At 49.7% G+C, this 24,929-nt stretch overlaps 1 protein-coding gene across 1 annotated transcript in view; it reads left to right on the top strand.

The window, feature by feature from the left end:
• LCAT (lecithin-cholesterol acyltransferase) overlaps positions 1 to 24,929 on the top strand; it is a 229,955-nt gene that overhangs the window by 97,955 nt on the left and 107,071 nt on the right. Inside the window, exon 2 of the mRNA XM_088462995.1 lies at positions 16,785 to 16,941. Within this exon, the coding sequence (XP_088319121.1) occupies positions 16,785 to 16,941 (157 nt within the window). The remainder of the gene's footprint in view (positions 1 to 16,784; positions 16,942 to 24,929) is intronic.

Raw genomic sequence — 24,929 nt, 5'->3', positions numbered from 1 at the left:
CCCCAGCCAACACCTCTTCTGTCTCCCCAGCTAGCACACCTTCTGTCTTCCCAGCCAACACCCCTTCTGTCTCCCCAGCCAACACCTCTTCTGTCTCCCCAGCTAGTACCCCTTCTGTATCCCCAGCTAGCACCCCTTCTGTCTCCCCAGCCAGCACCCCTTCTGTCTCCCCAGCCAGCACCCCTTCTGTCTCCCCAGCCAGCACCCCTTCTGTCTCCCCAGCTAGCACCCCTTCTGTCTCACCCAGCCAGTACCTCTTCTGTCTCCCCAGCCAGCAACCCTTCTGTCTCTCCATCTAGTACCCCTTCTGTCTCACCAGCTAGTACCACTTCTGTCTCCCCAGCTAGTACCCCTTCTGTCTCCCCAGCTAGTACCCCTTCTGTCTCCCCAGCTAGTACCCCTTCTGTCTCCCCAGCTAGTACCCCTTCTGTCTCCCCAGCTAGCACCCCTTCTGTCTTCCCAGCCAACACCCCTTCTGTCTCCCCAGCCAGCACCCCTTCTGTCTCCCCAGCCAGTACCTCTTCTGTCTCCCCAGCCAGCACCCCTTCTGTCTCTCCATCTAGTACCCCTTCTGTCTCACCAGCTAGTACCACTTCTGTCTCTCCAGCTAGTACCCCTTCTGTCTCCCCAGCTAGCACCCCTTCTGTCTCCCCAGCCAGCACCCCTTCTCTCTCCCCAGCTAGCACCCCTTCTGTCTCTCCAGCCAGCAGTGTGTAAATGTTGTTATTGTTAGTGCATGTAGCTGTGTATTAGTGCAGTGTGTGTCACATATATGCGTAAATGTTATTGTTAGTGCATGTAGCTGTGTATTAGTGCAGTGTCTGTGTCACATATATGTGTAAATGTTAGTGTTAGTGCATGTAGCTGTGTATTAGTGCAGTGTGTGTCACATATATGCGTAAATGTTATTGTTAGTGCATGTAGCTGTGTATTAGTGCAGTGTCTGTGTCACATATATGTGTAAATGTTATTGTTAGTGCATGTAGCTGTGTATTAGTGTGTGTGTGTGTCACATATATGTGTAAATGTTATTATTGTTAGTGCATTTAGCTGTGTATTAGTGCAGTGTGTGTGTCACATATAGGCGTAAATGTTAGTGTTAGTGCATGTAGCTGTGTATTAGTGCAGTGTGTGTCACATATATGCGTAAATGTTATTGTTAGTGCATATAGCTGTGTATTAGTGCAGTGTGTGTCACATATATGTGTTAGTGTTAGTGCATATAGCTGTGTATTAGTGCAGTGTGTGTGTCACATATATGTGTAAATGTTATTGTTAGTGCATGTAGCTGTGTATTAGTGTGTGTGTGTGTCACATATATGTGTAAATGTTATTGTTAGTGCATGTAGCTGTGTATTAGTGCAGTGTCTGTGTCACATATATGTGTAAATGTTATTGTTAGTGCATGTAGCTGTGTATTAGTGCAGTGTGTGTGTCACATATAGGTGTAAATGTTATTGTTAGTGCATGTAGCTGTGTATTAGTGCAGTGTGTGTGTCACATATAGGTGTAAATGTTAGTGTTAGTGCATGTAGCTGTGTATTAGTGCAGTGTGTGTGTCACATATATGTGTAAATGTTATTGTTAGTGCATGTAGCTGTGTATTAGTGCAGTGTCTGTGTCACATATATGTGTAAATGTTAGTGTTAGTGCATGTAGCTGTGTATTAGTGCAGTGTCTGTGTCACATATATGTGTAAATGTTATTGTTAGTGCATGTAGCTGTGTATTAGTGCAGTGTGTGTGTCACATATATGTGTAAATGTTATTGTTAGTGCATGTAGCTGTGTATTAGTGCAGTGTCTGTGTCACATATATGTGTAAATGTTGTTAGTGCATGTAGCTGTGTATTAGTGCAGTGTGTGTGTCACATATATGTGTAAATGTTATTATTGTTAGTGCATATAGCTGTGTATTAGTGCAGTGTGTGTGTCACATATATGTGTAAATGTTATTATTGTTAGTGCATGTAGCTGTGTATTAGTGCAGTGTGTGTGTCACATATATGCGTAAATGTTAGTGTTAGTGCATGTAGCTGTGTATTAGTGCAGTGTGTGTGTCACATATATGTGTAAATGTTATTGTTACTGCATGTAGCTGTGTATTCGTACAGTGTGTCACATATATGTGTAAATGTTATTATTGTTAGTGCATGTATCTGTGTATTAGTGCAGTGTGTGTGTCACATATATGTGTAAATGTTATTATTGTTAGTGCATTTAGCTGTGTATTAGTGCAGTGTGTGTGTCACATATATGTGTAAATGTTGTTAGTGCATGTAGCTGTGTATTAGTGCAGTGTGTGTGTGTCACATATATGTGTAAATGTTATTATTGTTAGTGCATTTAGCTGTGTATTAGTGCAGTGTGTGTGTCACATATATGCGTAAATGTTAGTGTTAGTGCATGTAGCTGTGTATTAGTGCAGTGTGTGTGTCACATATATGCGTAAATGTTAGTGTTAGTGCATGTAGCTGTGTATTAGTGCAGTGTGTGTGTCACATATATGCGTAAATGTTAGTGTTAGTGCATGTAGCTGTGTATTAGTGCAGTGTGTGTGTCACATATATGCGTAAATGTTAGTGTTAGTGCATATAGCTGTGTATTAGTGCAGTGTGTGTGTCACATATATGTGTAAATGTTAGTGTTAGTGCATTTAGCTGTGTATTAGTGCAGTGTGTGTGTCACATATATGTGTAAATGTTATTGTTACTGCATGTAGCTGTGTATTAGTGCAGTGTGTGTGTCACATATATGTGTAAATTAGGGATGAGCGGGTTCGGTTCCCTGAGAACCGAACCCACCCGAACTTCGGGGATCCGGGGCGATCCGAGCCCAAGCTCGGATCTCCCTGTCTGCCCCGGATCCCTCTCCCGAGGCAAAACCTCGAGATCTGCTGTCGGATCTCGAGGTTTTGCCTCGAGCGGCCATTTTAAAAAAAATGCCTTTGCCTTTAATGGGCAAAGTGCTGATTGGCTGACAGAGCCGTCTGTCACGGCTCTCAGCCAATCAGCATTATGGTGCTCATTTGCATGTAGCACGGACTCGTGAGATCCGTGCTACATGCATCTGTGTGATTGACAGTGACACAGAGCACAGATGGGTCAGTGAGACCCGTCTGTGCTGCTGTGTATTTCAATGACACAGATGCACGCACGGACCAGGAGATCCGTGCTACTTGCATCTGTGTCATTGACACAGAGCACTAACGGGTCCGTGAGACCCGTCTGTGCTGCTGTGGTAAAAAAAAAAAAAAAAACCTGTGTAAAAAGAGAAAAAAATGGCGTACCCCCCCCCAAAAAAAGAGCAACCAGCCCCGGGCATTAGTGACCCAGTGCTGGGTGTGCTTAAATACAGGGGACAAACGACATAGGGGTCCCCTGTACTTAAACACAACCGGCACTGGGCTAGTCAGAACCAGAGCTGGTTGCCAAAATACGGGGGACAAACGACGTAGGGGTCCCCCGTATTCTGCGCAACCAGCTCTGGGCTCTGATCCGGTCCTGGTTCTGGAAATACAGGGGAAAAAAATGAGTAGGGTTCCCCTGTATGTTCCAGAACCAGCACTGGACTTTTTCTAGCGGGGGGCTGATGCCACAGCCAGGGGAGCCCTTTCACCGGGCCCCCCAGCCGCAGCATCAGCCCTGACCGCTAGTCAGCCCAGGCCAGGGATCCCTGGAGAGCTGGGGACCCCCCCAATAAAGGGGTCACCCTCTCCAGGGCTCCCCAGGCCCATGCTGATAGCCCGGGGCTATCCCCGCCACCCCTGGTGGCGGTGGGTGGCGGGTTGATTGTGTGGTGTGGTGTAAATAAAGAATATCAAACATTGTCTTTACAAGTAGAACTGCAAGTCCCAGCAAGCCTGCCCCGCATGCTGGTACTTGGAGAACCACAAGTACCAGCATGCAGGGCATTAAGGGCCCACTAGTACCTGTAGTTCACCTGTAAAAAAATGTTTAAAAAAAACACAGGACACACACACCGTGACAGTATAAGTTTATTAAACATACATACACACACACACACACACACACATGTACACATACTCACCTATGTAACCTGTAGCATCGGTCCACTTGTCCGGTAAAGTATTCATAGGGGACCTGTGAAAAAAAACATACTCACCATCTCCTATGCGAGGTTCTGTCCTCTTCGTTCCAAAGTAGGCATCCCCGGACTTGGCAAAAAAAAAAAACGAAAACGCGATCCACGAACTTAGTACCGTTCTATAGAACGGTACTTCCCGAATGAGAGCTTAGCGGCGGGGTATCACCATGGAAACCCCGCTGCTAAGCGTTCATTGGCTGAGAGAGGTCATCTCCCGTCTCTCTCAGCCAATGAACGGCTCCCTCCATTGTAGTCAATGGTGGGAACCGCAGGGTAAACTTTAATAACCTTGCGGCTCCCACCATTGACTACAATGGAGGGAGCCGTTCATTGGCTGAGAGAGACGGGAGATGGCCTCTCTCAGCCAATGAACGCTTAGCAGCGGGGTTTCCATGGTGATACCCCGCCGCTAAGCTCTCATTCGGGAAGTACCGTTCTATAGAACGGTACTAAGTTCGTGGATCGCGTTTTCGTTTTTTTTTTTGCCAAGTCCGGGGATGCCTACTTTGGAACGAAGAGGACAGAACCTCGCATAGGAGATGGTGAGTATGTTTTTTTTCACAGGTCCCCTATGGATACTTTACCGGACAAGTGGACCGATGCTACAGGTTACATAGGTGAGTATGTGTACATGTGTGTGTGTGTGTGTGTATGTTTAATAAACTTATACTGTCACGGTGTGTGTGTCCTGTGTTTTTTTAAACATTTTTTTTACAGGTGAACTACAGGTACTAGTGGGCCCTTAATGCCCTGCATGCTGGTACTTGTGGTTCTCCAAGTACCAGCATGCGGGGCAGGCTAGCTGGGACTTGCAGTTCTACTTGTAAAGACAATGTTTGATATTCTTTATTTACACCACACCACACAATCAACCCGCCACCCACCGCCACCAGGGGTGGCGGGGATAGCCCCGGGCTATCAGCCTGGGCCTGGGGTGCCCTGGAGAGGGTGACCCCTTTATTGGGGGGGTCCCCAGCTCTCCAGGGATCCCCGGCCTGGGCTGACTAGCGGTCAGGGTTGATGCTGCGGCTGGGGGGCCCGGTGAAAGGGCTCCCCTGGCTGTGGCATCAGCCCCCCGCTAGAAAAAGTCCAGTGCTGGTTCTGGAACATACAGGGGAACCCTACTCATTTTTTGTCCCCTATATTTCCAGAACCAGGACCGGATCAGAGCCCAGAGCTGGTTGCGCAGAATACGGGGGACCCCTACGTCGTTTGTCCCCTGTATTTTGGCAACCAGCGCTGGTTCTGACTAGCCCGGTGCTGGTTGTGCTTAAGTACAGGGGACCCCTACGTCGTTTGTCCCCTGTATTTAAGCACACCCAGCACTGGGTTACTAATGCCCGGGGCTGGTTGCTCTTTTTTGGGGGGGTGCACGCCATTTTTTTCTTTTTTTACACAGGTTTTTTTTTTTACCACAGCAGCACAGACGGGTCTCACGGACCTGTCATTGCTCTGTGCCAATCACACAGATGCATGTAGCACGGATCTCCCGGGTTCGTGCTACATGCAAATGGGCACCATAACGCTGATTGGCTTCCTGTCTGCCACTGCAGTGCCACTCCTAGATGGGCCACGTGTTTGTGCCGCCCCCTTGTGTCGCTTAGCATAGTCATCCAGCTTCCTCGGTACAACCTTGTGGCCTAAAAACAATATTGTGAGGTGTGAGGTGTTCAGAATAGAGTGGAAATGAGTGGAAATTAATGTTATTGGGGTTATTAATAGCGTAGGAACAAAAAAAGGCCCATTTATGTGATTTTAGCGTTTTTTTTTATTTTTTAAGAAAAAATCCAGATCCAAAACACAAAACCCAGAACCCAAAACACGGAAGGGTGGTTTTGGCAAAACCAATCCAGATCCAAAACACGAAGAAAGATCCAGATCCAAAACCAAAACACAAAACACGAAAAGTGTCCGGTGCACACCCCTAGTGTAAATGTTATTATTGTTACTGCATGTAGCTGTGTATTAGTGCAGTGTGTGTGTCACATATATGTGTAAATGTTATAAACTTTCTATCGTCAGATGATAGATGTGACCCATAAACTTAAACTAAACTTAACTAAAATAAACACAGGAGACCAAGTTATGCCGTTTAAATTAATTGGTCAGCTTTATTTGGTTACAAAGGTAGACATGGTGGCAGGAGAAAGAACGGCAACTAACCCGCGTCCGCTTGTCTTAGGCCGGAAGTAGATCACAACTTGTGAGGGCCAACTATCCCAGACAAGGGTAGGGTGATCTTAAAACTTGCAAAGGCCAACTATCCCTTTCAGAGCAAGTGATGCGGCCCCAACACCCATGCCAATGCACCATTCATCCTGCTCGGTCGAGAGGTGCCGCTGACCCCAATAGGGTGAAATCAGCCTATCAGTGCATTGAAGGGGTGCGCACCGCTATTACTGCTGCAAGATGGACACTTCAATATTGCCGGTCTTTCCCTGCTAATGAAATAAAGCCGACACAAGACACAAGAGGGTAGGGAGGGTGGGAGATCAATTCAAAGAGGCAGATTTTCCACAGTAGATTCACTACACCCTCTCACTAACTCCGCCCCTAACCTAACGTCCTATCACATCTGCCTACTACTGTCAACAAACATTTTTAACTTTATTAACCCCTCTATCCCTGACTAGAAGTTTATGTGCCGTCGGCTCTATTCCTAACCTTCGTTATATTAAACTTTCTATCGTCAGATGATAGATGTGACCCATAAACTTAAACTAAACTTAACTAAAATAAACACAGGAGACCAAGTTATGCCGTTTAAATTAATTGGTCAGCTTTATTTGGTTACAAAGGTAGACATGGTGGCAGGAGAAAGAACGGCAACTAACCAGCGTCCACTTGTCTTAGGCCGGAAGTAGATCACAACTTGTGAGGGCCAACTATCCCAGACAAGGGTAGGGTGATCTTAAAACTTGCAAGGGCCAACTATCCCTTTCAGAGCAAGTGATGCGGCCCCAACACCCATGCCAATGCACCATACATCCTGCTCGGTCGAGAGGTGCCGCTGACCCCAATAGGGTGAAATCAGCCTATCAGTGCATTGAAGGGGTGCGCACCGCTATTACTGCTGCAAGATGGACACTTCAATATTGCCGGTCTTTCCCGCCACAGCGGCTCTCAGGAGAGAAGCAGCCCGCCACCATGCTAACAAACCAAACCCTTAAAAACTGCAAAAATATCTTCTAGAAACAAAAAATTACCCTCCTCAGTAAGATGAACTCCATCCCTGCGGAAAAGGTGGGCATCCTGAATCCGAATTAAAGGATGGTGCACCACCAACCCTCCCAATTCCAGCACGTGCCTAGCCACCCATTTGTTAACCTTCCTCCTGGACCTGTCCAAAGCCACACTATGATAGCAATATCGCCATGAAAGCCTGGCGATGATAGGGGACCACACCAAAAGGCAGTTAGGCAATAACCGAACCACCTCTCTCAAGTCACGAACAATCACATGGCGCAACTCTAAGGAAGTTTGCTGGCCCAAATCATTGCCCCCGAGATGTACAATTAACACTAAAGGGGAACCAAATTCAGCCACTGACCTGTGCAAGTTGCGCAACAAAGCTTCCCACAGCATGCCCCTCTGCCCCAACCACCTAACACTCTCCCAACATGGGAACACGGAGGCATCTACAGCAAAGCGTGACTGCTCAGCCCAAAAAATAAAAGAGTGACCAATGAGCCAAATGGGCCTAGCGTCCTGGACACCTGCAAATATATAGAAATAAAATAGATAAGCATATATGCAGCATGTAAATCACAAAGGAGGAGTGGGAGGATGGGAGGGGGGGAGGAAGACTTGACCCGAGGTGAAAACCTACAAAAAACCTGCTGGATCTTTTCTATATTTCATTCGTTCACATTAATATTATATTAAGCTAAACGATCAATGTCCAAAGCAGGGCAAAAAACAGGGCAAAATCTCTCAGGACCCCCACCGGAAAGGCAGCGAGTTGGCCAAGGCACTCAAGTCCAAACGAATAAAGTATAACAATTTATGATTCCAGACGAACATAATTTCTGTAGGCATTGGACTTCCATCTTCCGAGAGCCTGGATCTCCTGTGAAGAAAGACCCGAGGAGGCCGCAAAAGTGGCGGCACCTATTCTAAAAGAATGGGTGCCGTAATCCGAAGGGGAAAGCCCAAGGTGCCGTATGCAGCGATGGAAGACCGATCTAAATTGGAATTTAGTCAAAGGACTTCCGTCCTCGTGCATAAACCAAGCCCCCGGCCGCATTGGCCTGCAAAGAGTATATTGGGAGGCCAAGTGAACCGGACAAATCCCGTCATCAGGACAGGACTTCAGGAACACCCAGCGACCTCTACCCAACTGATCGGTCTTGGAACGCCGAGGGGGCTGAGCGCGGCGTGAAGACGCTACCAGCTCGCTGATGCGAAAAGCCATGAAAGGCCATCGCAAAAGCGAGGCGGAATAACAGAACCTCGAATTGCGAAGAACAAATGCCCGTCAAACTTTCACCTAGACGCGCTAACAAATCAGGACCAATAGGACGACGCTGGTCATCCGTGGCAGGCCTGGCGCGAGACCAACCCCTAAGGGCCCTTTGTATTAAAAAACCCTTAGTTATGTCCCTCCGCCCCGCTAGGCGCAAAAAGAACGAAATCCCAGCAAGCCTCTGGGCAACATAAGCTCGCGACCTGCCGGAATCGAACAAGAAACAAACAAAAGCAACCATATTAGTATCACGAGAGTTACCTGATGAACTCCGTCCTTGCAAAAACTTCTCCCACTGTTGCCAAGATGTCTGGTAGGCCGTCAACGTCCGTGGGGCCACGGACCGACGTGCGAGATCTTCCATTCTGGTTTGATGATCTGCCAACAATGAAATGGACAAAGCTCACCTTTTAATGCCGCGTACGGGGCCAATTCGCGGAACCTTCGCCAATCCTGTCTGGAGAGCGCATCAGCAATGGAATTATCAGTACCCGGCACATGACGAGCTGTGAACAATATGTTAAACTGCAAAGCGCGCAGAACCAGCCAAGCAAGCAGCCGCAACACTGGCAGCGACGACGATCTTTGGTTATTGATCGCATGTACTACCCCCAGGTTATCGCACCAAAAAACTATGGAACGGTCGCGCAACCGCTGACACCATAGCTCTAATGCCACCACTATGGGAAACAGCTCCAGTAGGAGCAAGTTCTTGGTCAATCCTGCCTGTACCCATTCAGCCGGCCAAACTGAAAAACACCAATCTCCTCCCAAAAAAGATCCGAAACCTGATGATCCAGCAGCATCCTTGAAGAGCTGCAGGCAAGCATTAGGCTGAGGATTCGCAGGCCAGACGCGCACTCCATTAAAATCGACCAAAAATGCGTCCCAAACCGCCAGGTCCAGCTTTAGTTCAGACGACAGTCGCAGAAAATGGTGCGGGTGACGCAGCCCTACCAAAGCCCTCTGTAGCTTCCGACAGAAAATCTTCCCCATCGGGATAACTCGAAACGCGAAGTTAAACAGCCCGAGCAGGGATTGACCTTGACGAAGAGTTACCTTTCCTCCTGCCAACGCTAGGAGTATAATATCCTGCAAATGACGAATCTTGTCCGGCGGCAGCCGGCAAAGACCCTCCAAGGTATCAATTTCAATACCCAAGAAAACCAGCTTAGTGGCTGGGCCCTCAGTTTTATCGTGCGCGATAGGTACTCCAAATTCCGAGAAGAGTGCTTGCAATGAAAAAAGGAGACGATTGCAGCGACGCGAACCAGCTGGACCTACGCACAAGAAGTCATCCAAGTAATGGGCTATGCTCGTCTCCCCAGACCCCACCGCGACACACCAATGGAGAAAGGAACTGAAACGCTCAAAGAACGCGCAGGAAATAGAACAGCCCATCGGAAGACATTTGTCCAGGTAATAGCCATCCGTCAACCGAAACCCCATGAAGCGAAATGATTCAGGATGCAGGGGCAACAATCTGAAGGCGGACTCAATGTCCACTTTCGCCATGAAAGAACCCGGACCCGCTGCGCGAACCAATGCTAACGCAGATTCGAATGACTGGTACTGTACGCGGCAGACCTCAACATCTATGGCGTCGTTAACCGACGTGCCTGACGGATGTGACAGGTGCTGAATTAAACGGTAACTCCCGGGGGCCTTCTTGGGGACAACACCCACAGGGGAAAGGACCAGATCGGGTATCGGAGGCTGCGGGAAAGGTCCAATCATGCGACCCAGCCCGACCTCCTTCATAACCTTATCCTTTAGCACGTGAGGTAAATCGCAGGCCGAGCGTAAATTCCTAGGGGACCCGGAACCGACAGGCCGTATTATTGGAAGCGAAAATCCCTCTGCAAAACCCTTACGCAAAAAGGCGGCGTTGTCCCACACAGGATACCAGTCTAACCATTTTGCCATGGCATCCAGACGAATGGGAGTCGACGCTTTACTTCGAAGTCCCAGCCCCCGACCGTTTGGCAGAGGGTGCTGCAGAGGAGGCCTGAGCTCCTCCTGGACCGCGGGAGCAGTCCTTACTGGGGTGTGCCGCGCCGCAGCGGAGGCACTGGTGTCGAAAGCGACACCTGTTACCAAGGGTACAATTCCCATTGTTGTATGCGTAACACTTCCGCTTGTTTTGCCCTCCATTGGCTGTCCTTGGTGCCGAGGGGGACGAGGGTTGAACTGGCCGCCCAGGGGACTGATCAGCAAGGACGCGTGTAGGCTGTGTCACCTCCATCCACACTTCAACATCTTTACAACCCAATTCCATGACCTTAACCCGATCTTGCTTTCGACGAAACTCTTCGTCGTATTGGCGCCACGCCGTACTGCGTGAGGCCTTGAATAGGCCATGTATCAGGTGTAAGTATCTTATCACATTAAGGTACTCGGAAGGTCTGGTTTTGAGATAGCAAGTTGAGAACACGCAGAACCCAGATAGCCAATTCGTGTAAGACTTAAAGGCCTCCAGACCAATACCCCCTTTTGTCTTTGCGGTCGCAGCAGCTTTCTTCGTCGTAGCTGTAAGGGTGAACATATCTACGTAGCGCCCTTTTTTGATCCGCTGCTTAACCCTGGTACGCATACCTCGAGTGACAGCTGTATTAGCGCAGTGTACAACATCCTCCGGACCCGCTCCGCGATCTACACTGGTACTACTGCCAGAGGACCATTCGCTAGAATGCCTGTGACGACGTGAGCGACGTCTGCGAGACCTCCTTGCCCTTTTACGCCTAGCCTTCCGCGAACTATCGCTTGAAGAGGAGGAGGAAATGGAAGTAGACCCGCAGTCAGATGTACTGTCACACTCACCAGAAGCACTGGCAAGGGCATTGGTAACTCCAGCGCCTGCGTTAGCCCCGACTTCCGCCGTCGCGCTTCTGGTCGGGGCTGCGACCACTGTTAACTCCTCCAGACTGTCGTCTGTAAAAGAAGAGACTGAGGCGGCATCGTGCGCATTGTCTGTGTCCGTAGCCTGATTGGGCTGTGGAAGGGAGATGGCAGAGGGAGAGAAAGAAACGGAAGGAGCTGCGGGCATGGGAGCGAGGGAAAGACCGCAAATCCTGCCTAATTGCTGCACCAGAGTGCCAAGCTGCGTCTGCACGGCGGACACCGCCGACGCAGAAGGGCCTCCAGTGTCAGCGTTTTCGGGCTGCTGGGTCAAAAGCGGTGTCAGTGCACCCACCACAGACACCAGCAGTCCGGCTATGGCACCAGCATCCAGCAACGGAGCGCTCCCTGGTGCCGCAGGCCCTGCGGGCATAGCAGACGCCGGAGCAGCTGCCACCCCCGCAGGCCTGGAGGAGCTGGCTACTGCAGACATGGGGGACCCCATGTCTGCATCATTATAAACAGAGGGCAGCAGAAGAGGGGGCGGATTAACCTGCCTGTCACTATGCAGGCGTTGGCTCCGCCCCCTTCATCTCCGCCCCCCGCCTGAAGAAATATTGGCCTGCGTGCAAGCCGGCGCCATGACAGGCATCCGGCCTGCACGCTTATGTGGCCGCTTCCGCCGCCCTTCCCCCCGGACTTCAGCCGGCTCACTCTGAGCGGCAATTGGGGGAGAAGGGACGGGCGGTGTAACTGAGCGCTGCTGGCCGCGGGAACGGCCGGAGTGCGCGCCCACTACTCGCGAGGGCGCTGTATTATGCCCAGCCACCCCCGATCCCCGCCTGCCCTGGTCCCCAGTCGCACTAGTACTGGCGACCAGCGGGGAACCAGGGGCAGGCGGAGGCAGCAACTGAGGCGCCTCACGGGACCGCCGCGGCCGCGTGCATGGGACCGCAGCGTTGCCTGATAAGGGGCCCGCTGTACCTGACCCTCCCGAACGCCGGGAGGGCAGGCCTGCGGGGAATAAAGAGCACCGGGCCCGACACCGTCTGACAGACGGGCGGGTACCGAGTGCGCGCGCTGGGGGCGGCTCATAGTGCTAATGCAGGTTAGCAAGATAGGTAGAGCAAAGAAAGAGAAAGAAAAGTTAGCTAAGAAAAAAGAGAGTGTATATATAGGGAAAGTGAGAAGAGAGTAGGGAAAGAGAAAGTAGGGAAAGAGAAAGTAGGGATGAGTACAAACGATTATCCCAACAGACAGATCTGCTAATAAGGAACTGTACTTCCCTGGTCGCAGATCAATTCAAAAGAGGCAGATTTTACCACAGTAGATTCACTACACCCTCTCACTAACTCCGCCCCTAACCTCTCATCCTATCACTACACCCTCTCACTAACTCCGCCCCTAACCCAACGTCCTATCACTACACCCTCTCACTCACCCCGCCCCTAACCTAACGTCCTATCACCACACCCTCTCACTCACCCCGCCCCTAACCCAACGTCCTATCACTACACCCTCTCACTCACCCCGCCCCTAACCTAACGTCCTATCACCACACCCTCTCACTCACCCCGCCCCTAACCCAACGTCCTATCACCACACCCTCTCACTAACTCCGCCCCTAACCCAACGTCCTATCACCACACCCTCTCACTCACCCCGCCCCTAACCTAACGTCCTATCACTACACCCTCTCACTAACTCCGCCCCTAACCTAACGTCCTATCACTACACCCTCTCACTCACCCCGCCCCTAACCTAACGTCCTATCACCACACCCTCTCACTCACCCCGCCCCTAACCCAACGTCCTATCACCACACCCTCTCACTCACCCCGCCCCTAACCTAACGTCCTATCACCACACCCTCTCACTAACTCCGCCCCTAACCCAACATCCTATCGCCACACCCTCTCACTAACTCCGCCCCTAACCTAACGTCCTATCACTACACCCTCTCACTCACCCCGCCCCTAACCTAACGTCCTATCACCACACCCTCTCACTCACCCCGCCCCTAACCCAACGTCCTATCACCACACCCTCTCACTCACCCCGCCCCTAACCTAACGTCCTATCACCACACCCTCTCACTAACTCCGCCCCTAACCCAACATCCTATCACCACACCCTCTCACTCACCCCGCCCCTAACCTAACGTCCTATCACTACACCCTCTCACTAACTCCGCCCCTAACCTAACGTCCTATCACCACACCCTCTCACTCACCCCGCCCCTAACCTAACGTCCTATCACCACACCCTCTCACTAACTCCGCCCCTAACCCAACGTCCTATCACCACACCCTCTCACTCACCCCGCCCCTAACCTAACGTCCTATCACTACACCCTCTCACTAACTCCGCCCCTAACCTAACGTCCTATCACCACACCCTCTCACTCACCCCGCCCCTAACCTAACGTCCTATCACCACACCCTCTCACTAACTCCGCCCCTAACCCAACGTCCTATCACTACACCCTCTCACTCACCCCGCCCCTAACCTAACGTCCTATCACTACACCCTCTCACTAACTCCGCCCCTAACCTAACGTCCTATCACATCTGCCTATAACTGTAAACAAACATTTTTAACTTTATTAACCCCTCTATCCCTGACTAGAAGTTTATGTGCCGTCGGCTCTATTCCTAACCTCCGTTATATTTATTGTTAGTGCATGTAGCTGTGTATTAGTGCAGTGTGTGTGTCACATATATGTGTAAATGTTATTATTGTTAGTGCATGTATCTGTGTATTAGTGCAGTGTGTGTGTCACATATATGTGTAAATGTTAGTGTTAGTGCATGTAGCTGTGTATTAGTGCAGTGTGTGTGTCACATATATGTGTAAATGTTATTATTGTTAGTGCATGTATCTGTGTATTAGTGCAGTGTGTGTGTCACATATATGTGTAAATGTTATTATTGTTAGTGCATTTAGCTGTGTATTAGTGCAGTGTGTGTGTCACATATATGTGTAAATGTTAGTGTTAGTGCATGTAGCTGTGTATTAGTGCAGTGTGTGTGTCACATATATGTGTAAATGTTAGTGTTAGTGCATGTAGCTGTGTATTAGTGCAGTGTGTGTCACATATATGTGTAAATGTTAGTGTTACTGCATGTAGCTGTGTATTAGTGCAGTGTGTGTGTCACATATATGTGTAAATGTTAGTGTTACTGCATGTAGCTGTGTATTAGTGCAGTGTGTGTGTCACATATATGCGTAAATGTTAGTGTTAGTGCATGTAGCTGTGTATTAGTGCAGTGTGTGTGTCACATATATGTGTAAATGTTAGTGTTAGTGCATGTAGCTGTGTATTAGTGCAGTGTGTGTGTCACATATATGTGTAAATGTTAGTGTTAGTGCATGTAGCTGTGTATTAGTGCAGTGTGTGTGTGTGTGTGTGTGTGTGTAGAACATGTGCTGCCTGTGTGGTTGCCCTGGATTGGTAGCAGTGACAGTTCTAGGCGCGGGCTAACAGGGCCGTCGCCCGGAGCGCCGACACCTAGAGGGCGCTACTGAGTCCCCCCCCCCCCCCCGCTGAAAAAAACCCTATAAGAAAAAATTAAAATAAAAAAATACGCCGGTTCCCCTCCCCCACTAGCCGCTGCAGGGAGGCTATATTTGCCGGGTGCCCGCTGATATTTGTTGTCAGCAGACACCCAGCTCACTCCCTGCAGCGGCACTCCTGAGCTCCGGCTTCCGGCAGAGAGAGTATTATGGGAGGGACCTATCTCCCATAGATCCGAGGAGCCGCGGTCTGACCGGACGGCAGCGGAAGCAGGAGCTGGAGCCGGGCTAAAGGTAAGTATTGTGGGGTTTTTTTTTTTTCAGTCGGAAGCACCAGCACTGGGGGCACGATTATAGGGGCATTACTACTGGGGGACGACTAAAGGGGGGCATTACTACTAGTGGGCACAACCACAGGGGGCATTATTTTGGGGGCATTACTAATTGGGGCACTACAATAGGGGGGATTACTACTCTGGAGCATTACTAATGGGGGCACTACTATAGGGGGCATTATTACTGGGGAGCATTACTAATGGGGGCCACTACTACTGGGGGAACTACTATAAGGGACATTACTACTGTGGGCACTACTATAGGGGGCATTACTACTGGGGGCATTACCACTGGGGGTACTGTACTACTAATGCGGGCACCAGTACTGGGGCCATTGTGTAAGGGGCACCACTGCTGTGGGCATTGTATAAGGGGCACTACTACTGTGGGCATTGTATTAGGGGCACTACTACTGTGGGCCTTGTGTATGAGGGACACTAATTTTGGCATTATGTAAAAGGGGAACCACTGTGTGTCTTAACATAAGGGACTACTGTGTGGTGTCATTTGAATTGGGGATACTGTATTATACATTACATTACTGCGTGTGGCATAGTGTGTTATACAGGACATTACTGCGTGTGGCATAGTGTGTTATACAGGACATTACTGCGTGTGGCATAATGTGTTATACAGGACATTACTGCGTGTGGCATAATGTGTTATACAGGACATTACTGCGTGTGGCATAGTGTGCTATACAGGACATTACTGCGTGTGGCATAGTGTGTTATACAGGACATTACTGCATGTGGCATAGTGTGTTATACAGGACATTACTGCGTGTGGCATAGTGTGTTATATAGGACATTTCTGCGTGTGGCATAGTGTGTTATACAGGACATTTCTGCGTGTGGCATAGTGTGTTATACAGGACATTTCTGCGTGTGGCATAGTGTGTTATACAGGACATTTCTGCGTGTGGCATAGTGTGTTATACAGGACATTACTGCGTGTGGCATAGTGTGTTATACAGGACATTTCTGCGTGTGGCATAGTGTGTTATACAGGACATTTCTGCGTGTGGCATAGTGTGTTATACAGGACATTTCTGCGTGTGGCATAGTGTGTTATACAGGACATTACTGCGTGTGGCATAATGTGTTATACAGGACATTACTGCGTGTGGCATAGTGTGCTATACAGGACATTTCTGCATGTGGCATAATGTGTTATACAGGGCATTACTGTGTGTGGCATAGTGTGTTATACAGGACATTTCTGCGTGTGGCATAGTGTGTTATACAGGGCATTACTGCGTGTGGCATAGTGTGTTATACAGGACATTACTGCATGTGGCATAATGTTATCTTATCTAAAATAATTATTTATTTTCTTTTTTTTTGTGGGGGGGGTGGGGGGGCGCACAACTGGGAACTTTCGCCCTGAGCTCCACAATGTCTAGAACCGGCCCTGATTGGTAGTAACCTTTCTTGTGTTTGTTATGTCTGTCTAATAGTAATATCAGTCGCCTATGGCTGTACTATTCATTTCCTGACGGTCGCTCTTTTCTTACCGTTTCAGTACCCGGGTTGTTTGGGAATCAGCTTGAAGCAAAAGTGGACAAAGCAGAGGTGGTGAACAGGATGTGCTACTATAAGACAGATGATTATTTCACCCTATGGCTGAATCTAAATATGTTTCTTCCACTAGGAATAGACTGCTGGGTCGACAATATACGGTAGTATTAATACTTTATAGCACGTAGTACCAGTACTTTTATTTTTATATAGAACAACAGTGAAATAATTTCAGAATTGAAATAAGAATCTAAAGACTTATCCAGAATATGGAAGCTATTATCAATGTTATATCACCTTGTACCTTTAGGAGAATACCGGATCCTTTGTTCTGAGTGAGTGCACTACTGCGCAGACTTAAGTCTCTGTTCTCCAGGAAGGCTTCATGCCCTGTCCTAAGATGACCTCCATGATCACTACTGAACATGTGCAGGGTCCATCTGTGACCGTATGACCTCCGTGATCACTACTGAACATGTGCAGGGTTCATCTGTGACCGTATGACCTCCGTGATCACTACTGACCATGTGCAGGGTTCATCTGTGACCGTATGACCTCCGTGATCACTACTGAACATGTGCAGGGTCCATCTGTGACCGTATGACCTCCGTGATCACCACTGACCATGTGCAGGGTCCATCTGTGACCGTATGACCTCCGTGATCACTACTGACCATGTGCAGGGTTCATCTGTGACCGTATGACCTCCATGATCACTACTGACCATGTGCAGGGTTCATCTGTGACCGTATGACCTCCGTGATCACTACTGAACATGTGCAGGGTCCATCTGTGACCGTATGACCTCCGTGATCACTACTGACCATGTGCAGGGTCCATCTGTGACCGTATGACCTCTGTGATCACTACTGACCATGTGCAGGGTCCATCTGTGACCGTATGACCTCCGTGATCACCACTGACCATGTGCAGGGTCCATCTGTGACCGTATGACCTCCGTGATCACTACTGAACATGTGCAGGGTCCATCTGTGACCGTATGACCTCCGTGATCACTACTGACCATGTGCAGGGTTCATCTGTGACCATATGACCTCCGTGATCACTACTGACCATGTGCAGGGTTCATCTGTGACCGTATGACCTCCGTGATCACTACTGACCATGTGCAGGGTTCATCTGTGACCGTATGACCTCCGTGATCACTACTGAACATGTGCAGGGTCCATCTGTGACCGTATGACCTCCGTGATCACTACTGACCATGTGCAGGGTCCATCTGTGACCGTATGACCTCTGTGATCACTACTGACCATGTGCAGGGTCCATCTGTGACCGTATGACCTCGACCTCCACCTGATCACAGATTACTTTTTATCCCCACTGGATCTTGGGGTACTAGGGATTCTCTCTTATCACCAGTAATCGCCTGTCATGGACTCCGCCCACAGCCCGTGGATGAGTAATGTGCCGCCACCACCAAACTCCTACCATTGGCATTTGGAGCCACTTCTTACGTACACCCAGGCCACTACCACCGGCACCTGGAACTGCCACTGCTGTGTATGCATCGACAAGCTGTGACCACACCTCCTGATTGGTGTCACCTGATACCTCCTGATCCCTCACCATGGACCAGGCCCTACACGGTAGTTGGCAGAGGGCTTGAGCTTAGAGACACTGGGCTCAATCCAGAACAGCCAGGGAACGGAATAGCGTTTGGCGCAGTTCTGTTGTCTCAGGATTCAGATGTAGTCGTTGTAAAGGAAAAGATGTTTCCTGATAAAATAGTCTTAAAAGACTCTTCCCCTCAGTTTAAGGGGTAGGATAGCATACAGAGGGGTCACAGCCCACAGAGGGGTCACAGCCCACAGAGGGGTCACAGCCCACAGAGAGGTCACAGCCCACACAGAGAGGTCACAGCCCACACAGAGAGGTCACAGCCCACACAGAGGGGTCACAGCACACACAGAGGTCACAGCACACAGAGAGGTCACAGCGTACAGAGAGGTCACAGCACACAGAGAGGTCACAGCACACAGAGAGGTCACAGCACACAGAGAGGTCACAGCGTACAGAGAGGTCACAGCACACAGAGGTCACAGCATACAGAGAGGTCACAGCACACAGAGAGGTCACAGCATACAGAGAGGTCACAGCACACAGAGAGGTCACAGCACACAGAGAGGTCACAGCGTACAGAGAGGTCACAGCATACAGAGAGGTCACAGCATACAGAGAGGTCACAGCACACAGAGAGGTCACAGCACACAGAGAGGTCACAGCGTACAGAGAGGTCACAGCATACAGAGAGGTCACAGCGTACAGAGAGGTCACAGCGTACAGAGAGGTCACAGCATACAGAGAGGTCACAGCACACAGAGAGGTCACAGCGTACAGAGAGGTCACAGCATACAGAGAGGTCACAGCACACAGAGAGGTCACAGCGTACAGAGAGGTCACAGCAGTTCATTCCTTCTTGATGTGCAAAGAGATACACACAAGCAGGGCCGGTGCTAGGGTGTTTGGTCCCCTCCTGCAAACCATTAAATTTGCACCCTTCCAGTTTTCTACAAAGGGACAGTGTGCGCCGAGGGTACACGGTCCACAAAGGGGCGTGGTCTCACAATAGTATCCCCAATTCAAATTAAACCACACAGTAGCACAATCTTATTCACATTACACCACACAGTAGTGCCCCTTATACACAATGACCATAGTAGTGCCCCTTATGCAATACCCACATTAGTAGTGCCCCTTTTGCAATGCGCACATTAGTAGTGCCCCGTTTGCAATGCACACTATAGTAACTGTGTCCTTCTATGCAATGTCCCATCTTAGTGCCCCATACGTAGTACCCCAAGTATATGTGCCCCTTACTCAGTGCCCCAGTAGTAGTACCCTTACGCAGTGCCCCCAGTAGTGCCATTACGCAGTGCCCCCAATAATAGTACCCCTTACTCAGTGCCCCAGTAGTAGTGCCCCTTATGCAGTGCCCCCAGTAGTGCCCCTTACGCAGTGCCCCCAGTAGTGCCCCATACGCAGTGCCCCCAGTAGTGCCCCTTATGCAGTGCCCCCAATAATAGTACCCCTTACTCAGTGCCCCAGCAGTAGTGCCCCTTACACAGTGCCTGTGGCGGTCGGGTGCAATCTTACAACCCCACTACTCAGCCCGCCCCAAAATTGTGTACATTTTACAGCCTGTTTCTGCTTTCCAGTGTATAAGGGCAGGAAGGACAGATAATCAGGAGAGGGCATAGATGAGGCAGATCACTGTGTATAAGGGCAGGAAGGACAGATAATCAGGAGAGGGCACAGATGAGGCAGATCACTGTGTATAAGGGCAGGAAGGACAGATAATCAGGAGAGGGCACAGATGAGACAGATCACTGTGTGTATAAGGGAAGGAAGGACAGATAATCAAGAGAGGGCACAGATGAGGCAGATCACTGTGTGTATAAGGGCAGGAAGGACAGATAATCAGGAGAGGGCACAGATGAGGCAGATCACTGTGTATGAGGGCAGGAGGGACAGATAATCAGGAGAGGGCACAGATGAGGCAGATCACTGTGTGTATAAGGGCAGGAAGGACAGATAATCAGGAGAGGGCACAGATGAGGCAGATCACTGTGTGTATAAGGGCAGGAGGGACAGATAATCAGGAGAGGGCACAGATGAGGCAGATCACTGTGTATAAGGGCAGGAAGGACAGATAATCAGGAGAGGGCACAGATGAGGCAGATCACTGTGTGTTTAAGGGCAGGAAGGACAGATAATCAGGAGAGGGCACAGATGAGGCAGATCACTGTGTGTATAAGGGCAGGAAGGACAGATAATCAGGAGAGGGCACAGATGAGGCAGATCACTGTGTGTATAAGGGCAGGAAGGACAGATGATCAGGAGAGGGCACAGATGAGGCAGATCTCTCTGTGTGTATGAGGGCAGGAAGGACAGATAATCAGGAGAGGGCACAGATGAGGCAGATCACTGTGTGTACAAGGGCAGGAAGGACAGATAATCAGGAGAGGGCACAGATGAGGCAGATCCCTGTATATATAAGGGCAGGAAGGACAGATAATCAGGAGAGGCCACAGAAGAGGCAGATCACTGTGTGTATAAGGGCAGGAAGGACAGATAATCAGGAGAGGGCACAGATGAGGCAGATCACTGTGTGTATAAGGGCAGGAAGGACAGATAATCAGGAGAGGGCACAGATGAGGCAGATCACTGTGTGTATAAGGGCAGGAAGGACAGATGATCAGGAGAGGGCACAGATGAGGCAGATCTCTCTGTGTGTATGAGGGCAGGAAGGACAGATAATCAGGAGAGGGCACAGATGAGGCAGATCACTGTGTGTATAAGGGCAGGAAGGACAGATAATCAGGATAGGGCACAGATGAGACAGATCACTGTGTATAAGGGCAGGAAGTACAGATAATCAGGAGAGGGCAGAGATGACGCAGATCACTGTGTGTATAAGGGCAGGAAGGGCAGATAATCAGGAGAGGGCACAGATGAGGCAGATCACTGTGTGTATAAGGGCAGGAAGGACAGATAATCAGGAGAGGGCACAGATGAGGCAGATCACTGTGTATAAGGGCAGGAAGGACAGATAATCAGGAGAGGACACAGATGAGGCAGATCACTGTGTGTATAAGGGCAGGAAGGATAGATAATCAGGAGAGGGCACAGATGAGGCAGATCACTGTGTGTATAAGGGCAGAAAGGACAGATAATCAGGAGAGGACACAGATGAGGCAGATCACTGTGTGTATAAGGGCAGGAAGGACAGGTAATCAGGAGAGGGCACAGATGAGGCAGATCACTGTGTGTATAAGGGCAGGAAGGACAGATAATCAGGAGAGGGCACAGATGAGGCAGATCACTGTGTGTATAAGGGCAGGAAGGGACAGGTAATCAGGAGATGGCACAGAAGGACAGATAATCAGGAGAGGGCACAGATGAGGCAGATCACTGTGTGTATAAGGGCAGGAAGGACAGATAATCAGGAGAGGGCACAGATGAGACAGATCACTGTGTGTATAAGGGCAGGAAGGATAGGAAATCAGGATAGGGCACAGATGAGGCAGATCACTGTGTATAAGGGCAGGAAGGACAGATAATCAGGAGAGGGCACAGATGAGGCAGATCACTGTGTGTATAAGGGCAGGAAGGACAGGTAATCAGGAGAGGGCACAGATGAGGCAGATCACTGTGTGTATAAGGGCAGGAAGGACAGATAATCAGGAGAGGACACAGATGAGGCAGATCACTGTGTGTATAAGGGCAGGAAGGACAGATAATCAGGAGAGGACACAGATGAGGCAGATCACTGTGTGTATAAGGGCAGGAAGGACAGGTAATCAGGAGAGGGCACAGATGAGGCAGATCACTGTGTATAAGGGCAGGAAGGACAGATAATCAGGAGAGGACACAGATGAGGCAGATCACTGTGTGTATAAGGGCAGGAAGGACAGGTAATCAGGAGAGGGCACAGATGAGGCAGATCACTGTGTGTATAAGGGCAGGAAGGACAGGTAATCAGGAGAGGGCAAAGATGAGGCAGATCACTGTGTGTATAAGGGCAGGAAGGACAGATAATCAGGAGAGGGCACAGATGAGACAGATCACTGTGTGTATTAGGGCAGGAAGGACAGATAATCAGGAGAGGGCACAGATGTGGCAGATCACTGTGTGTATAAGGGCAGGAAGGAGAGATAATCAGGAGAGGGCACAGATGAGGCAGATCACTGTGTGTATAAGGGCAGAAAGGACAGATAATCAGGAGAGGGCACAGATGAGGCAGATCACTGTGTGTATAAGGGCAGGAAGGACAGGTAATCAGGAGAGGGCACAGATGAGGCAGATCACTGTGTGTATAAGGGCAGGAAGGACAGATAATCAGGAGAGGGCACAGATGAGGCAGATCACTGTGTGTATAAGGGCAGGAAGGACAGGTAATCAGGAGATGGCACAGAAGGACAGATAATCAGGAGAGGGCACAGATGAGGCAGATCACTGTGTGTATAAGGGCAGGAAGGACAGATAATCAGGAGAGGGCACAGATGAGACAGATCACTGTGTGTATAAGGGCAGGAAGGATAGGAAATCAGGATAGGGCACAGATGAGGCAGATCACTGTGTATAAGGGCAGGAAGGACAGATAATCAGGAGAGGGCACAGATGAGGCAGATCACTGTGTGTATAAGGGCAGGAAGGACAGGTAATCAGGAGAGGGCACAGATGAGGCAGATCACTGTGTGTATAAGGGCAGGAAGGGCAGATAATCAGGAGAGGGCACAGATGAGGCAGATCACTGTGTGTATAAGGGCAGGAAGGACAGATAATCAGGAGAGGACACAGATGAGGCAGATCACTGTGTGTATAAGGGCAGGAAGGACAGGTAATCAGGAGAGGGCACAGATGAGGCAGATCACTGTGTGTATAAGGGCAGGAAGGACAGGTAATCAGGAGAGGGCAAAGATGAGGCAGATCACTGTGTGTATAAGGGCAGGAAGGACAGATAATCAGGAGAGGGCACAGATGAGACAGATCACTGTGTGTATTAGGGCAGGAAGGACAGATAATCAGGAGAGGGCACAGATGTGGCAGATCACTGTGTGTATAAGGGCAGGAAGGAGAGATAATCAGGAGAGGGCACAGATGAGGCAGATCACTGTGTGTATAAGGGCAGAAAGGACAGATAATCAGGAGAGGGCACAGATGAGGCAGATCACTGTGTGTATAAGGGCAGGAAGGACAGGTAATCAGGAGAGGGCACAGATGAGGCAGATCACTGTGTGTATAAGGGCAGGAAGGACAGATAATCAGGAGAGGGCACAGATGAGGCAGATCACTGTGTGTATAAGGGCAGGAAGGACAGGTAATCAGGAGATGGCACAGAAGGACAGATAATCAGGAGAGGGCACAGATGAGGCAGATCACTGTGTGTATAAGGGCAGGAAGGACAGATAATCAGGAGAGGGCACAGATGAGGCAGATCACTGTGTATAAGGGCAGGAAGGACAGATAATCAGGAGAGGACACAGATGAGGCAGATCACTGTGTGTATAAGGGCAGGAAGGACAGATAATCAGGAGAGGGCACAGATGAGGCAGATCACTCTGTGTGTATGAGGGCAGGAAGGACAGATAATCCGGAGAGGGCACAGATGAGGCAGATCTCTCTGTGTGTATAAGGGCAGGAAGGACAGATAATCAGGAGAGGGCACAGATGAGGCAGATCACTGTGTGTATAAGGGCAGGAAGGACAGATAATCATGAGAGGGCACAGATGAGGCAGATCACTGTGTGTATAAGGGCAGGAAGGACATATCATCAGGAGAGGGCGCAGATGAGGCAGATCACTGTGTGTATAAGAGCAGGAAGGACAGATAATCAGGAGTGGGCACAGATGAGGCAGATAACTGTGTGTATAAGGGCAGGAAGGACAGATAATCAGGAGAGGGCGCAGATGAGGCAGATCACTGTGTGTATAAGGGCAGGAAGGACATATAATCAGGAGAGGGCACAGATGAGACAGATCACTGTGTGTATAAGGGCTGGAAGGGACAGAATCAGGAGAGGGCACAGATGAGACAGATCACTGTGTGTATAAGGGCAGGAAGGATAGGAAATCAGGATAGGGCACAGATGAGGCAGATCACTGTGTATAAGGGCAGGAAGGACAGATAATCAGGAGAGGGCACAGATGAGGCAGATCACTGTGTGTATAAGGGCAGGAAGGACAGGTAATCAGGAGAGGGCACAGATGAGGCAGATCACTGTGTGTATAAGGGCAGGAAGGACAGATAATCAGGAGAGGGCACAGATGAGGCAGATCACTGTGTGTATAAGGGCAGGAAGGACAGATAATCAGGAGAGGGCACAGATGAGGCAGAACACTGTGTGTATAAGGGCAGGAAGGACAGATAATCAGGAGAGGGCACAGATGAGGCAGATCACTGTGTGTATAAGGGCAGGAAGGACAGATAATCAGGAGAGGGCACAGATGAGGCAGATCACTGTGTGTATAAGGGCAGGAAGGACAGATAATCAGGAGAGGGCACAGATGAGGCAGATCACTGTGTGTATAAGGGCAGGAAGGACAGATAATCAGGAGAGGGCACAGATGAGGCAGATCACTGTGTGTATAATGGCAGGAAGGACAGATAATCAGGAGAGGGCAC

This window comes from Taudactylus pleione, unplaced genomic scaffold, assembly GCF_031769625.1.
Source record: "Taudactylus pleione unplaced genomic scaffold, aTauple2 ptg001308l, whole genome shotgun sequence".
Taxonomy (NCBI): Eukaryota; Metazoa; Chordata; class Amphibia; order Anura; family Myobatrachidae; genus Taudactylus; species Taudactylus pleione.
The sequence above is the reverse complement of the archived record's forward strand: the minus strand, read 5'-3'. Positions and strand labels throughout refer to the sequence as shown.